The sequence below is a fragment of the Rhinopithecus roxellana genome, chromosome 11 (genome assembly GCF_007565055.1).
Source record: "Rhinopithecus roxellana isolate Shanxi Qingling chromosome 11, ASM756505v1, whole genome shotgun sequence".
Lineage (NCBI taxonomy): Eukaryota > Metazoa > Chordata > Mammalia > Primates > Cercopithecidae > Rhinopithecus > Rhinopithecus roxellana.
In genome coordinates, this window is record NC_044559.1 from 133,507,417 (window position 1) to 133,522,746 (window position 15,330).

Here is a 15,330-nt window from a genome sequence, read left to right on the forward strand (position 1 = left end):
AGAATCACTTGAACCTGGGAGGCAGAGGTTGCAGTGAGCAGAGATTCATGCCATTGCACTCCAGCCTGGGCAACAAGAGTGAAACTTAGTCTTAAAAAAAAAAAAAAAAAAGGGAAAAGAGGTTTCACTGGCTTATAACTCTACAGACACTACAAGCATGGCACCAGCATCTGGGGAGGCCTCAGGGACCTTTTACTCTTGGCAGAAGCTGAAGTGGGAGCAGGCATGTCACATGGTGAAAGCAGGAGCAAAAACCATGGGAAATGAGGTGCCACACACTTTTAAACAACCAGATCTTGTGTGAGCTCACTCATTGCCAAGGAGATAGTGCTAAGCCATCATGAGGGATCCACCCCCATGTTCCAAACACCTGCCACTAGGCCCCACTTCCAACACCGAGGGTTACATTTCAGCATGAGATTTGGCAGGGACACAGATCCAAACCACATCACCTTTTATTTATTTTATTTTATATATTTGTCTATTTTGAGATGGAGTTTCGCTCTTTCACCCAGGCAGGAGTGCAATGGGACGATCTTGGCTCACTGCAACATCCGCCCCCAGGGTTCAAGCCATCCTCCTGCCTCAGCCTCCTGAGTAGCTGGGATAATAGGTGCCTGCCATGCCTGGCTAATTTTTGTATTTTTAGTAGAGATGGGGTTTCGCCGTGTTGGCTAGGTTGGTCTTGAACTCCTGACCTCAGGTGATCCACCTGCCTTGGCTTCCCAAAGTGCCGGCATTATAGGCGTGAGCTTCCGCACCCAGCCTATTTTTATTATTATTATATTTTTGAGACAGGGTGTCTCACTGTTGCCAAGCTAGAGTGCAGTGGCACAATCTTAGCTCACTGCAGCCTTGACTGCCCAGGCTACAGTGATCCTCCCACCTCAGCCTCCCAAGTAGCTGGGACTGGCACACACCACCAAGCCTGGCTGATTTTTTGAATTACTTGTAGAGATGGGGTTTTACTGTGTTTCCCAGGCTGATCTTGACCTCCTGGACTCAAGTGATCCTCCCACCTTGGTCTCCCAAAGCATTGGAATGAGCCATGCCCAACCACCATATCCCATATTACCTTTTAAATATCTTTTTTTTTTTTTTTAAAGGCAGGGCTTTGCTTTTGCTTTGTTACCCAGGCTGGAGTGCAGTGGTGCGATCTTGGATCACTGTAGCCTTGACTTCCTGGGCTCAAGTGATCCTCCCTTCTTCAACCCCCCAAAATAGCTGGGACTATAGGTGTGCGCCACCACACCTGGCTAATTTTTTGCATTTTTGATAGAGACAGGGTTTCTCCATATTGCCCAGGCTGGTCTTGAGCTCTGGAACTCAAGCAGTCCGCCTGCCTTGGCCTCCCAGTGGGCTGGTATTACAAATGTGTTAAATATATTTTGAATCTACCAGGTATCTGTATCTTCACTGCTACCCTTCTGCCTTTTCTGTGGATTACTTAAAATAGCCTGCTTATTGGTCTCTGCACACACATACACACACACACACACACACACACACATATTTTGAGATAGTCTCACTCTGTCGCCCAGGCTGGTGTACAGTGGCATGATGTTGGCTCACTGCAACCTCCTCCGTTTTGGTTCAAGCGATTCTCTTGCATCAGCCTCCTGAGTAGCTGGAGCTACAGGCCTGCACTACTACACCTGGCTAAGTTTTGTATTTTTAGTAGAGGTGGGGTTTTACCATGTTGGCCAGGCTGGTCTTGAACTCCTGACCTCAGGTGATCCGCCCACCTCGGCCTGCCAAAGTGTTGGGATTACAGGCATGAGCCACCGTGCCCGGCCACAAATGGTTTCATCAACCTTGATAGCATTCTAAACACCTATTAAATATAAAATTTTCCTGTAATATGACCAAATCAGGCTCTAGTGACGTTTTTTCCTAAGAAACATGATTTTAGAAAGTCATGGCTCAGTTTCCTGAAGAAAAAAAAAAAAAAATCAGTGTAGCAGGTCTTGGTTTGTATCTGCTACTGCTAAGGTGTGTAAAAGTTCCTTGCATGATTCTAACTTGATAATCTTTTGATTTCTCTATATTCTAAGCACTCATTATGTGCCAGGTGACTTGCATGTTAGATTAGGTATTGGCTCTGATAAATCCTAATTAATAGATAATATTTACTCAGAAGGCTGGGTGTGGTGGCTCATACCTGTAATTCCAGCACTTCGGGAGGCCAAGATGGGAGGATTACTTGAGCCCATGAGTTGGAGACCACCCAGCTCAGGCAACATGGTGAGACCTTATTTCTACAATAAATAAATGAATGAATGAATGAACAAACGGATGAATGAATAAAAATAGGTAAATTAGCCAGGCATGGTAGTGAGTGCTTGTAGTCCCAGCTACTTGGGAGGCTGAAGCCAGGAATATTGCTTGAGTCCAGAGGTTCAAGGTTACAGTGAGCTATGATTGTGCCATGTAGTTCCACCTGGGCAACAGAGCAATATCCTCTGTCAAAAATAAATAAATAAATAAAAAATACTAAGAAGATTTTCTTTCTTAGGAATAATTTCTGTAGGCTTATTTGGATCAAGAAAGAAATTACCTGGCCAAACTAATTTATAATCAGAGTCTAATATTGACAACACCTGTCCATGGGTTAGGTCTCCTGCTGTGGTTCTTAGCCTCAGGTGCACGGGAGAATCATCTGGGGAGTTTCTAAAAAATCCCAGTGCTTGGGTGCACCCTAGACCAATTAAATCGGAGTCTGTGGGAGCAGGACCCGGATATCACTATTTGAAGCCCCCCAGGTGATTCCAGTGTATAGCCAAGACTGAGAACCACTTGACCTGGTAGGAGTTTCCTCTTATGTTTTCAACCAAGGAGTCACCTTGTCACTGCTTATTTGTGTTATTGTAGTGAATATTTTATTTATTTTATTTTATTATTTTGACACGGAGTCTCACTCTGTTACCCAGGCTGGAGTGCAGTGGCGTGATCTGGGCTCACTGCAACCTCTGCCTCCCCGGTTCAAGCGATTCTCCTACTTCAGCCTCCCGAGTAGCTAGGACTGCAGGCATGCGCCACCACGCCTGGCTAATTTTTTTGTGTTTTTGTTAGAGATTGGGGTTTTGCCATGTTGGTCAGGCTGGTCTCAAACTCCTGACCTCAGGTGATCTGCCTGCCTCGCATCCCAGAGTGCTGGGATTATAGGCAAGAACCACTGTGCCTGCTCTATAGTGAATATTTTAGATTTTCCATGCAAACCTCTTTTCAGTCCGACTATACTTTAAACTGGAAAGATACCAGTATGGGTTTAATGAGGATAGCATGTGTCATGCCACATACCTGTTGACTTCAACAGGGATGGCACCATGTTAGGCTGGGGAAGAGACCCAGAGCCAGCAAGTGGGACACAGCGTTTATTGAGGGGACTTGCATAAAGGGTGGTACCGTGGTGGTGGGCTGGACAGAACTTCAACTGCTTGGAAAAAGCATACAGTTCATATAACATTTCCACTTCGCACCCTGCCCCTAGCAGCCATCACCTGGCAACCTTTATTTAATCTAAAACAAAGGACCTCGATCCCCTGTATGGCTTGGGTTCCATAAATGGGTCAGGGATTCAGATGTTCCTCATGCATAAAGGAATGGATCTCTGGGTTGGAATGAATCCAAGCCAGATTCCGTAGCTTGGAACTCTGAACGCATATTCTTCTTAGATCATAGGGTGATTCTCAGGTAGGCTTAAGTTATTACTATCAGGTGTGTCTGCTATACAGGGTCCTTCTCCTGGTATGCTTAACCTGCTAACGTTCGGGGCATCTACACGACAGCATGGACTGTATGGAGCTCTGTGCCACTTACTGGGAAGCTCTTTCATATATGATCGCGTTTAATCCTTATGACAACCTTGTGACAAGTAGGTACTATTCACTCCATTTTAATTTAATTTAATTTAATTTTTTTTTTTTTTTTTTTGAGACAGAGTTTTGCTCTTGTTGCCCAGGCTGGAGTGCAGTGGCACGATCTCGGCTCACGGCAACCTCCGCCTTCCGGGTTCAAGAGATTCTTCTGCCTCAGCCTCCCTAGTAGCTGGGATTACAGGCATGCACCACCATGCCTGGCTAGTTTTGTATTTTTAGTAGAGATGAGGTTTCTCCAAGTTGGTTAGGCTGGTTTCGAGCTCCTGACCTCAGGTGATCCACCCGCCCCAGCCTCCCAAAGCACTGGGATTACAGGCGTGAGCCACCATGCCTGGCCTCTTTTTTTTTTTTTGAGACGGAGTCTCGCTCTGTCGCCCAGGCTGGAGTGGAATGGCACAATCTTGGCTCCCTGCAATCTCTGCCTCCTGAGTCCAAGTGATTCTCCTGCCTCAGCCTCCTGAGTAGCTGGGATTATAGGCATCTGCCACCACACCCAGGTAATTTTTGTATTTTTAGTAGAGATAGTGTTTCACCATGTTGGCCAGACTAGTCTTGAACTCCTGACTTCAGGTGATCCACCTGCCTCGGCCTCCCACAGTGCTGGGATTACAGATGTGAGCCACCACGCCCAGCCAACTTTAATTTAATTTTATTTAGTTATTTTTTTGAGACGGAGTCTCCCTCTGTCGCCCAGGCTAAAGTGCAGTGATGCAATCTCTGCTCACTGCAACCTCTGTCTCCCGGGTTCAAGCAGTTCTCCTGCTCAGCTTTCCAAGTAGCTGGAATTACAGGTGCCCTCTACCACACCCCACTGACTTTTTGTTTTTTTGAGATGGAGTTTCACTCTTGTTGCCCAGGCTGGAGTGCAGTGGTATGATCTTGACTCACTGCAACCTCCGCCCCCCGAGTTCAAGCAATTCTCCTGCCTCAGCCTCCTGAGTAGTTGGGATTACAGGTACCCGCCACCACAGCTGGCTAATTTTTGTATTTTTAGTGGAGATGGGGTTTTACCATGTTGGCCAGGCTGGCCTCGATCTCCTGACCTCAAGTGATCCGCCCACCTCGGCCTCACAAAGTGCTGGGATTACAGGCATGAGCCACCACACCACCTTGAGCCACCTTGCCCGACTTTGCTAATTTTTGTATTTTTTTTTTTTTTTAGCAGAAATAATTTTTATTTTTTATTATTATACTTTAAGTTCTAGGGTATATGTGCATAACGTGCAGGTTTGTTACATATGTATACTTGTGCCATGTTGGTGTGCTGCACCCATCAACTCGTCAGCACCTATCAACTCGTCATTTACATCAGGTATAACTCCCAGTGCAATCCCTCCTCCCTCCCCCCTCCCCATAATAGGCCCCGATGTGTGATGTTCCCCTTCCCGAGTCCAGGTGATCTTATTGTTCAGTTCCCACCTATGAGTGAGAACATGCAGTGTTTGGTTTTCTGTTCTTGCAATAGTTTGCTGAGAATGATGGTTTCCAGCTGCATCCATGTCCCTACAAAGGATACAAGCTCATCCTTTTTAATGGCTGCATAGTATTCCATGGTGTGTATGTGCCACATTTTCTTAATCCAGTCTGTCACTGATGGACATTTGGGTTGATTCCAAGTCTTTGCTATTGTGAATAGGGCCGCAATGAACATACGTGTGCATGTGTTAATTTTTGTATTTTTAGTAGAGATGGGGTTTCGCCATGTTGGCCAGGCCGGTCTTGAACTCCTGATCTGAAGTGATTCATCCGCCTCAGCCTCCCAAAGTGTGGGATTACAGGCGTGAGCCACTGCACCTGGCCTATTTTTATTTTTTTAGATACAGGATCTCACTTTGTCACCCAGGCCAGAGTGCCGTGGTGTGATCATAGCTTAACATAGCCTTGAACTCCTGGGCTCAAGGGATCCTTCTGCATCAGCCTCTCACTTCATTTTGATAAGTGAAGAAGTAGGCTTACAGTGGTTATATGAGTTCCAAGGTTTGTTTGATTCTAAAGCCTTTTAAACCTCAACCACTTTGCTTTCTAAGGTGCTGAAGCCTAGATTATGAATAGCACTTTGAACCACGCTTTTTGTGATAGGCTTGTTCACTAGCCACATAGTAATAAACTGGAGCCTGATGGAAAGCACTCCTAATTGGTAAGGTGGGAAGACAAAGGCCCGACAGAGTTTGGTGCCCTACAATCTCCATCCCCACAGAAGGAAAACCACTTGGAAATTACAGACTTTCTAAACATCTTATTTTTAAAAACTGGCTTACTGTAATAGATCCTAAGGGAAATAATTGGGCTTTGTTATCCCATGCACAAACAAACCAATAGTTTTAGACATAGTCATCCGTGGTATTGGGTACTGTAATTGAAGTCATAGAGGTTGAAGTAACGTTGATGACAAGGAGTTCTTTCTCTTAACTCTGTAGCCCTGTGATGGCCTCTTAGTGCTTTATAGACTCTGAAACTTCTCTCTTGGGATTCAGTAGTCTCATTCACTTGAACACATCAAATGACTGTGGGTTCCAGAAGATAACTTTGGATTGTCAGAATATTTATACTTGGAAGTCCAGGCAAGTAATGTAAATGAGTCAATAAGTGATTGAAGTGGGAGTGATGGGGATTGTGAGCTCATGTGCCGTCTTCATGGGGTAGTCGAGAGTTGGCTGTAGCTCACTGTTGCCGTGAGTCCTCAGATATTCTAATTTTTCTATTAAAAAAATTTTTTTTTAAATTTTGTTTTTTGAGACAGAGTCTCGTTCTTGTTGCCTAGGCTGGAGTATAGTGGTGCAATCTCAGCTTACTGCAACCTCTGCCTCCTGGGTTCAAGTGATTCTCCCGCCTCAGCCTCCCAAGTAGCTGGGATTACAGGCGCCCTGTTGCCACGCCGGGTTAATTTTCGTATTTTTGTAGAGATGGGGTTTTGCCATGTTGGCCAGGCTGGTCTCGAACTCCTGACCTCAGGTGATCTGCCAGCCTCAGCCTCCCAGAGTGCTGGGATTACAGGCGTGAGCCACTGCGGCCAGCCTAAAATATTTTTTTTAGAGACAGGGTCTTACTGTGTTGCCCAGGCTGGTCTCAAACTCCTGATCTCAAGCAGTTCTCCCACCTCAGCCTTTTGAGTAGCAGGGATTACAGGTGTGAGCCACTGTACCTGCTGGCCCGCTTTTCTTTCACTGAATTGCAGACCCAGATTTTAAATCTAATTTTGAGAAGCAAACGGGTGTTGGGCATGGTTTTTCTATCTATGCATTGAATTGGCTATAGGGCCAAAAACTCATTTTTGCCAATGACTGTAATGCAGCATGTTCTAAAGCTAGTTGACTTGTAATTTCTTCCACAAATATTGGGCTTTTACTGAATCACTTTTCTGTAAGGGAGTATCTCTAGTCCCAAAGGATTTAAACATGATGAAGTTCTTTATTTTGGTACATTTTGACTTAATCTTCTTTTAATTACTTTTTCTTTATGTTACAGGCATATAGTTGGAAGGAGAGGGGACACTAGGAAGAAAATAGAAATGGAGACCAAAACTACTATTAGCATTCCTAAACCTGGAGAGGACGGGGAAATTGGTGAGACTCAGTACATATAAGTTACATTTGAAGTCACTTTTCCATGTTTGTGGAATAATGTAACCAACTGCAGGGTTTAGTAACTATGTTTTCTGTGGGGTTCTATAGCTATGGGCTTTTTCTTTTTTTTTATTTTGACTCGGAGTTTCGCTCTTGTTACCCAGGCTGGAGTGCAGTGGCACGATCTCGGCTCACTGCAACCTCCGCTTCCCGGGTTCAAGTGATTCTCCTGCCTCAGCCTCCCTAGTAGCTGGAATTACAGGCATGCGCCACCACACCGGCTAATTTTGTATTTTTAGTAGAGACGGGGTTTCTGCATGTTGGCCTGGCTGGTCTCGAACTCCTGACCTCAGGTGATCCTCCCCTCTTGGCCTCCCAAAGTGTTGGGATTATAGGCGTGAGCCACCATGCCCGGCCACCAGCTGTGGGCTTTTTTATGTTTTATCAGTACCCATCTCCCAAATGAGGAAATATAGAATTATATAACCTTATCTTGATTGAGTACCTGGGCCTTAATTTTACACTTTACCATACATTGATGGAATAAAACTTCCAGATTTCACTGTATATTAGGAGATTTCTTTTTATGCTTTGGTACTTTGAAATAGACTTGTGAATTTTTTCTAGTTAGAATTAGAGAAAAATCAATGAGATCAGTGAATGTGAAATAAAGTTCAGCCTTTTCCATTGTGTTCTCAGTTTTTTACCCTTGATTTTGTAGACCAGAAAGGAAATTATAAGAGTAATGATTAAAATAATGTAACTTGACTCAAATAACTGTTCTGATAAGGAAAAATAGTTTAGCAGTATAAATCAAGTTAGAAAGTGTCTGTACCAAGCCTTGGTGTGAACCAAGGGCATAGGCTTTTGTTGTACAATGGCTTTGAGTGAGGGGCATTGTTAGGACAAAACTGTAAACTCATTCTGGAAGGATGGAATTTTTTTTTTTTTTTTTTTTTTGAGACAGTCTTGCTCTGTTACCCAGGCTGGAGTGCTGAGGTGCAATCTCAGCTCACTGCAACCTCTGCTCCCCAGGTTCAAGCGATTCCCTTGCCTCAGCCTCCCGAGTAGCTGGGACTACAGGCGTGTGCCACCAAATCCAGCTAATTTTTGTATTTTTTGGTAGAGACAGGGTTTTGCCATGTTGGCCAGGCTGGTCTTGAACTCCTGGCCTCAAGTGATTCACCCACCTTGGCCTTCTGAATTGCTGGGATTACAGGTATGAGCACTGTGTCCGGCTGATGGAACTTTTTAAAGTCAAAGAGTGCAGCAACCTCCAATAATTCATTAACCCATTTTCTTTTTCTTTATTCATTTAAAAATTTTTATTTATTTTTTATCGAGACAGGGTTTCACCATGTTGCCCAGGCTGATCTTGAACTTTTGGTCTCAAGTGATCTGCCTGCCTCAGCCTCCCAAGGTGCTGGAATTACAGGCATGAGCCACCATGCCCAGCCTTTTAGTCCTTTATTTTATTTTTTTGGGGGACAGAGTCTCTGTTGCCCAGGCTGGAGTGTAGTGGCATGATCACAGCTCACTGCAGCCTCTACCTCCTGGACTCAATCAGTCCTCCCATCTCAGCCTTGCATAGCTGGGACTACAGGCATGTGCCACCACACCTGGCTAATTTTTTTGTATTTTTTGTAGAGACAAGATTTTGCTACATTGCTCAGGCTGGTCTCGAACTCCTGCGCTCAAGCGATCTGCCTGCCTTGGCCTCCCAAAGTGTAGCATGTCGCCCAGGCTAGAGTGCATTGGCTCCATTATAGCTCACTGTAGCCTTGAACTCCTGGCTCAAGCGATACTTTTCCCTCAGCCTTCCAAGTAGCTGGGACTACAGGCACTTGCCACCATGCCCAGCTAATTTTTAATATTTTTTTGTAGAGATGGGGTCTTGCTATGTTGCCCTGGCTGGCCTTGAACTCCTGGGCAGAGCGATCCTCCTTGGCCTCCCAAAGTGCTGGGATTATAAACATGAGTCACTGCACTCAGCCCCATTTTCCATAATTGTTAATAGACTGTATTGTTTTTGCAGAAAAAATTGTAAGTACTTTTTCATTTTATGTTATGTAAGAATGATCACCTTGACTGGGGACAGTGGCATATACCTGCAAGGCCAGCACTTTGGGAGATTGAGGTGGGAGGATCGCTTGAGCCCAGGAGGTTGAGGCTGCAGTGAGCTGTGTTCATGCCACCACACTCCAGCCTGGGTGACAGAGCGAGACCCTGTCATACACACACACACAAAAAACAATCATTGACTTTAGAGCAGTGCTGTCCAAAAGAACTTTCTGTGATAGTGAGGATGTTCTATATCCGTGCTGTCTAGCACAGGAGCTGTATATGTCAGGTACTGGTCACATGTGACTTTGAGTATTTGGAATATTGCTAGTGTGACAGGAACTGAATTTTTACTTTTACTGAATTCTGATTAATTTAACTAGCTGCATGTGGGCTCCCATATTGACCAGTGCAGTGACAGTTTTCTCTAGCTCCTTGGTAATGTCAGCAAACTCTAGCGTTAGAACTTTTAACATCATTTGGAAGGACTTTTATTAAAGTAAATGTTCAGTTTATTAGAATTATAAGTGCAAAAGTTTATTTTCCTTAAGTTGTAACGTTCGAGTTACAAATACCAAAGTCATTTTATAATTGCATTAAACTTTACTTCATCTATTTTTTTTTTTTTTTTTTTGAGACGTAGTTTCGCTCTTGTTGCCCAGGCTGGAGTGCATTGGCGCGATCTCGGCTCAGCACAATCTCGGCTCACTGCAACCTCTGCCTCCTGGGTTCAAGTGATTCTCCTGCCTCAGCCTACCAAGTAGTTGGGATTACAGGCGTGCGCCATCATGCCTGGCTAATTTTGTATTTTCAGTAGAGATGGGGTTTCTCTATGTTGGTCAGGCTGGTCTTGAACTCCCAATCTCAAGTGATCAGCCAGCTTTGGCCTCCCAGAGTTGCTGGGATTACAGACATGAGCCACCACTCCCGGCCCTAATTTTTTCTCATTATAAAATTAGTACATGCTTTCAAGAAAGAGAAAGCTTGCAGAAATTATATATAAATTATAAATAGAAGTCTCTTATAATATGAACCCCAAACATAATTGCTGTTAACACTTGTTATATGTTCCCCGTTTTTTCTATCTGTGTAGTAAGTTATATAATATTTTTTATTGCAGTAAAATTATAACGTGGTGTAAATCTGGAGACCTTAGCCATTTTACTATACTAGAGTCATTCCAGAACTTATCCAGAAAAGGGTAGACAGGCTATAAAGATTCCATTTCAACTTAGAAAGCACAAATGTTGCAGTGTGGAAAACTAGTGTGTCAGGCTAGGCTTGGTGGCTCATGCCTGTAATCCTAAAACTTTGGGAGGCCTAGGTGGGAGGATCACTTGAGCCCAGGTGTTCAAGGTCAGCCTGGGCAACATGGCAAAACCCCATCTCTACAAAAAAATACAAAAATTGGCTGGGTGTGGTGGCACGTGCTTGTAGTCCCAGCTACCTGGGAGGCTGAGGTGGGAGGATCTTTGGATATGGGAAAGTCGAGGCTGCCGTGAGCCATGATCACGCCAATGCACTACAGCCTGGGTGACAGAGCGAGACTCTGTCTCAAAAAAAAAGAAAAAACAAAGAAGAGAAAATAAAAACTAGGCAGGCATGGTGGCTCACGCCTGTAATCCCAGCACTTTGAGAAGCTGAGGTGGACAGATCACGAGGACAGGAGATCGAGACCATCCTGGCCAACATGGTGAAACCCAGCCTCTATTAAAAAAACAAAAATTAGCAGGGCGTGGTGGCGTGCACCTGTAATCCCAGCTACTCAGGAGGCTGAGGCAGGAGAATCGCTTGAACCTGGGAGGCAGAGGTTGCAATGAGCTGAGACTGTGCTACTGTACTCCAGCCTGGGTGACAGAGTGAGACTGTCTCAAAGAAAAAATTAGCCAGGTATGGTGGCACACACCTGTAATCCCAGCTACTCAGAAGGCTGAGGCAGGAGAATTACTTGAACCTGGGAGATGGAGGTTGCAGTGAGCTGAGATCGTGCCACTGCACTTCAACCTGGGCGATAGAGCAAGACTCCATCTAAAAAAATAAAAATAAAAATACAAAGTTGGGTTTGGTGGCTCACGCCTGTAATCCTAGCATTTTAGGAGGCTGAGGCGGGCAGATCATGAGGTCAAGATTTTGAGACCAGCATGGCCAACATGGTGAAACCCTGTCTCTACTGAGAATATAAAAATTAGCCAGGCGGTGGTGGCGCATGCCTGTAATCCCAGCTACTTAGGAGGCTGAGGCAGGAGAATCGCTTGAACCTGGGAGGCGGAGGTTGTGGTGAGCCGAGATTGCGCTACTGCACTCCAGCCTGGGCGACAGAGCAAGACTCTGTCTCGAAAATAAAATAAAATAAATAAACTGGCTTATTGATTTTGTGCAGAAGTAAAGTATGTAGAAAAACCAAATTTATTGGTTAGAGTTAATTGAGTTGTGATGTGAAGTCAAGTCTGCAGTTGCAGTGGTGTGATATTTGCTGTCATGTATCCATTTCTTTTGTGTCTCTTAAATTAGAGAAATCAGAGAAGGAAATGATCTAGTAGGTTTTAATCCTCTAGACAAGGATCTGGTCTTGTCTGTTTTGACATCTCAGGCAATGGAACCTCAGAAGCTTTTTTTTTTTTTTTTTTTTTTTTTGTAGTGACAGAGTTTCAGTAAATTGCCTAGGCTGTCTGGAACTCCTGTCCTCAGGCAATCCTCCTGCTCTGGCCTTTGCCCCAAAGTGCTGGGATTACAGGCGTGAGCATGCCTTGCCTTCTTTCTTTCTTTTCTTTCTTTCCTTCCTTCCCTTCCTTCCTTTTCTTTCCTTTCTTTTCCTTCTTCCTTTCCTTTCCTTTTTTTCTTTCTCTGTTTTTACTTATTTTGGGTATCCCTAAGGGTAGAATTTCTGGATTATATGGGAAGTATATGTTCAACTTTTTTTGTTTTTTGTTTTTTTTTTTTGATACAGAGTCTAGCTCTGTCGCCCATGCTGGAGTGCAGGGGCTCGATCTCATTTTACTGCAACCTGCACCTCGCTGATTCAAGCCATCCTTGTTCCTCAGCCTCCCAAGTAGCTGGGATTACAGACATGTGCCATCACGCTCAGCTAATCTTTGTATTTTTAGTAGAGACGAGGTTTTGCCATATTGGCCAGGCTAGTCTTGAACTCCTGACCTCAAGTGATCTGCCCACCTCAGCCTCCCAAAGTGCTGGGATTACAGGCGTGAGCCACCGCGCCCAGCTGTGTTCAACTTTTTAAGGAATTACCAAACTTTTTCATAGTGACTACACCATTTTACATTCCTGTCAGCAGGGGTTTGCTTTGTAGTATTTGAATTCATTTTTCTACTTTATATGCTGTCTTAAGGGTATTCTATTTTTAAGCCTCATTCTGTTTACATTGAATTAATTAGCAGTTTTCTTTGTTATTGTCCCCTGTTTAGATTCATATATGCATTCAGAACTGCTTTAGCTTCTCAGAGATGACAGTATCAAGAGGTCCCATATTTTGTAAGCATTTGGGGGTCCTTGAGCATGTTTACCCTTTGTTCTTTGTTTACAGTAATCACTGGCCAGCATCGAAATGGTGTAATTTCAGCCCGAACACGGATTGATGTTCTTTTGGACACTTTTAGAAGAAAGCAGCCCTTCACTCACTTCCTTGCCTTTTTCCTCAATGAAGTCGAGGTTCAGGAAGGATTCCTGAGATTCCAGGAGGAAGTACTGGCGAAGTGCTCCATGGTAAGCATAAACAGAACAAGAAGGTAAAAAAAAAAAGTTAAATATAAAAAGAATACAAAAATGGTTCATAAATCAAACAGTAGGGAGTTATACTTCTTCCCCCAACAAAAAAGATAACTATTTCTTATGACTTCGTATAATATTGAACTGAAAAAAAAGTGTATGGACATATCAGCTCATAAGTTTCTGTATATTACAGAAATGTCTTTAAAAAAATTTAGCACATATCGGGCCGGGCGTAGTGGCTCACGCCTGTAATCCCAGCACTTTGGGAGGCCGAGGTAGGCAGATCACTTGAGGTCAGGAGTTCGAGACCAACCTGGCCAACATGGTGAAACCCCGTCTGTACTAAAAATACAAAAAAAATTAGCGGGGCCTGGTGGTGCATGCCTGTAATCCAAGCTACTTGGGAGGCTGAGGCAGGAGAATTGCTTGAACCTGGGAGGTGGAGGTTGCAGTGAGCCAAGCAGTGAGCCAAGATCGTGTCACTGCACTCTAGCCTGGGAAACAGAGTGAGATGCCATCTCAAAAAAAAAAAAAAAAAGAATTTAAGACACAAAATGCTCATCCTAATAGACACACTATTCTGCATCTTTTGGGTGGTAATGTTAATGAGATGCCATTATCTGTAGATCTTCTGCCTTTGGGCAGTCATGGCTCATTTGGGATTAGTAACTAAAAGACAAATTTGCATGTAGAATTGCCATACTTAGATAACAGTGAAATGCTTGTGACCAGGATAATAGCAGATAATCCAGATTAGAAAACAAGTTTTAAACTCATTTTGGATATCAATTAGTTGATTTTTAAAAATGTATATTGATTCAAAAAAATGTATGAAAGCAATATGTGTTTATTATGGAAAATTCAGAAAATACAGAAAAGATTAATAAAAAATCATCCATAATTCCACTACTGAGAGATGCTGTTACATCATTACTATATATGTGTGTGTATCAATGTGTCTGTACACTCACATACTTTTTTTTTTTTTGAGGCAGTATTTCACTCTTGTTTCCCAGGCTGGAGTGCAATGACTCATCTCAGCTCACCGCAGCCTCTGCCTCCCAGGTTCAAGGAATTCTCCTGCCTTAGCCTCCTGAGTAGCTGGGATTACAGGCATGTGTCACCAAGCCTGGCTAATTTTGTATTTTTAGTAGAGACAGGGTTTCTCCATGTTGGTCAGGCTGGTCTCGAACTCCTGACTTCAGGTGATCCGCCCTCCTTGGCCTCCCAAAGTGCTGGGATTACAGGTGTGAGCCACTATGCCTGGCCCACTCACATACATTTTAAAAATAAAATTTAGGCTGGGTGTGGTGACTCAGGCCTGTAATACCAGCACTTTGGGAGGCTGAGGCGGGCGGATCACCTGATGTCAGGAGTTTGAGACTGACCAGCCTGACCAACATGGAGAAACCCCGTCTCTACTAAAAATACAAAATTAGTTCGGCATGGTGACGCATGCCTGTAATCCCAGCTACTCAGGAGGCTAAGGCAGGAGAATTGCTTATACCCGGGAGGCGGAGGTTGTAGTAGGCCAAGATCGCACCATTGCATGCCAGCGTAAGGAAGAAGAGTGAAAATTCGTCTAAAAAAATAAAATAAAATTTAGCTTGTATATAATCTTGTATTCAGCTTTCTTTGAAAACATAATCATTCTACCATGAACATTGTTTTGTTGTTGAAGAAAGACCTAAATCTTGGCTTGCTTGGTGGCTCATGCCTCTAATTGCAACACTTTGGAGGGCTGAGGCAGGCAGATTGAGCTCAGGAGTTTGAGACCAACCTGGGCAACATAGCAGCAAAACTCTGTCTCTACAAAAAATACAAAAATTATCCAGGCATGATGGTGTGCGCTTCTAGTCACAGCCACTTGGGAGCTGAGGTGGGAGAATGGCTTAAGCCTAGGAGGTGGAGGTGTCAGTGAGCTGAGATTGTATTATTGCACTCCAGCCTGGGCAATGGAGCCAGACCCTGTCGCAAAAAACAACCCAACAACAAAAACCACAAAAACCCCCACAAAACCTAAAAAACCCCACAAAACCTAAATCTTATACCTTTAATTTGGAAAACAAGTAGGAAATTATAGCAGTGATCGGTGATGACTA

At 44.0% G+C, this 15,330-nt stretch overlaps 1 protein-coding gene across 5 annotated transcripts in view; it reads left to right on the plus strand.

Annotated features, from left to right (window-relative positions):
• Nucleotides 1-15,330, plus strand: part of ASCC1 (activating signal cointegrator 1 complex subunit 1) — a 118,860-nt gene that overhangs the window by 6,706 nt on the left and 96,824 nt on the right. For all 5 annotated transcript variants that reach the window (XM_010373058.2, XM_030940434.1, XM_030940435.1 and 2 more), the window contains exons 4-5: nt 7,344-7,441; nt 13,044-13,222. In XM_010373058.2, coding sequence (XP_010371360.1) covers nt 7,344-7,441; nt 13,044-13,222 — 277 coding nt within the window. The remainder of the gene's footprint in view (nt 1-7,343; nt 7,442-13,043; nt 13,223-15,330) is intronic.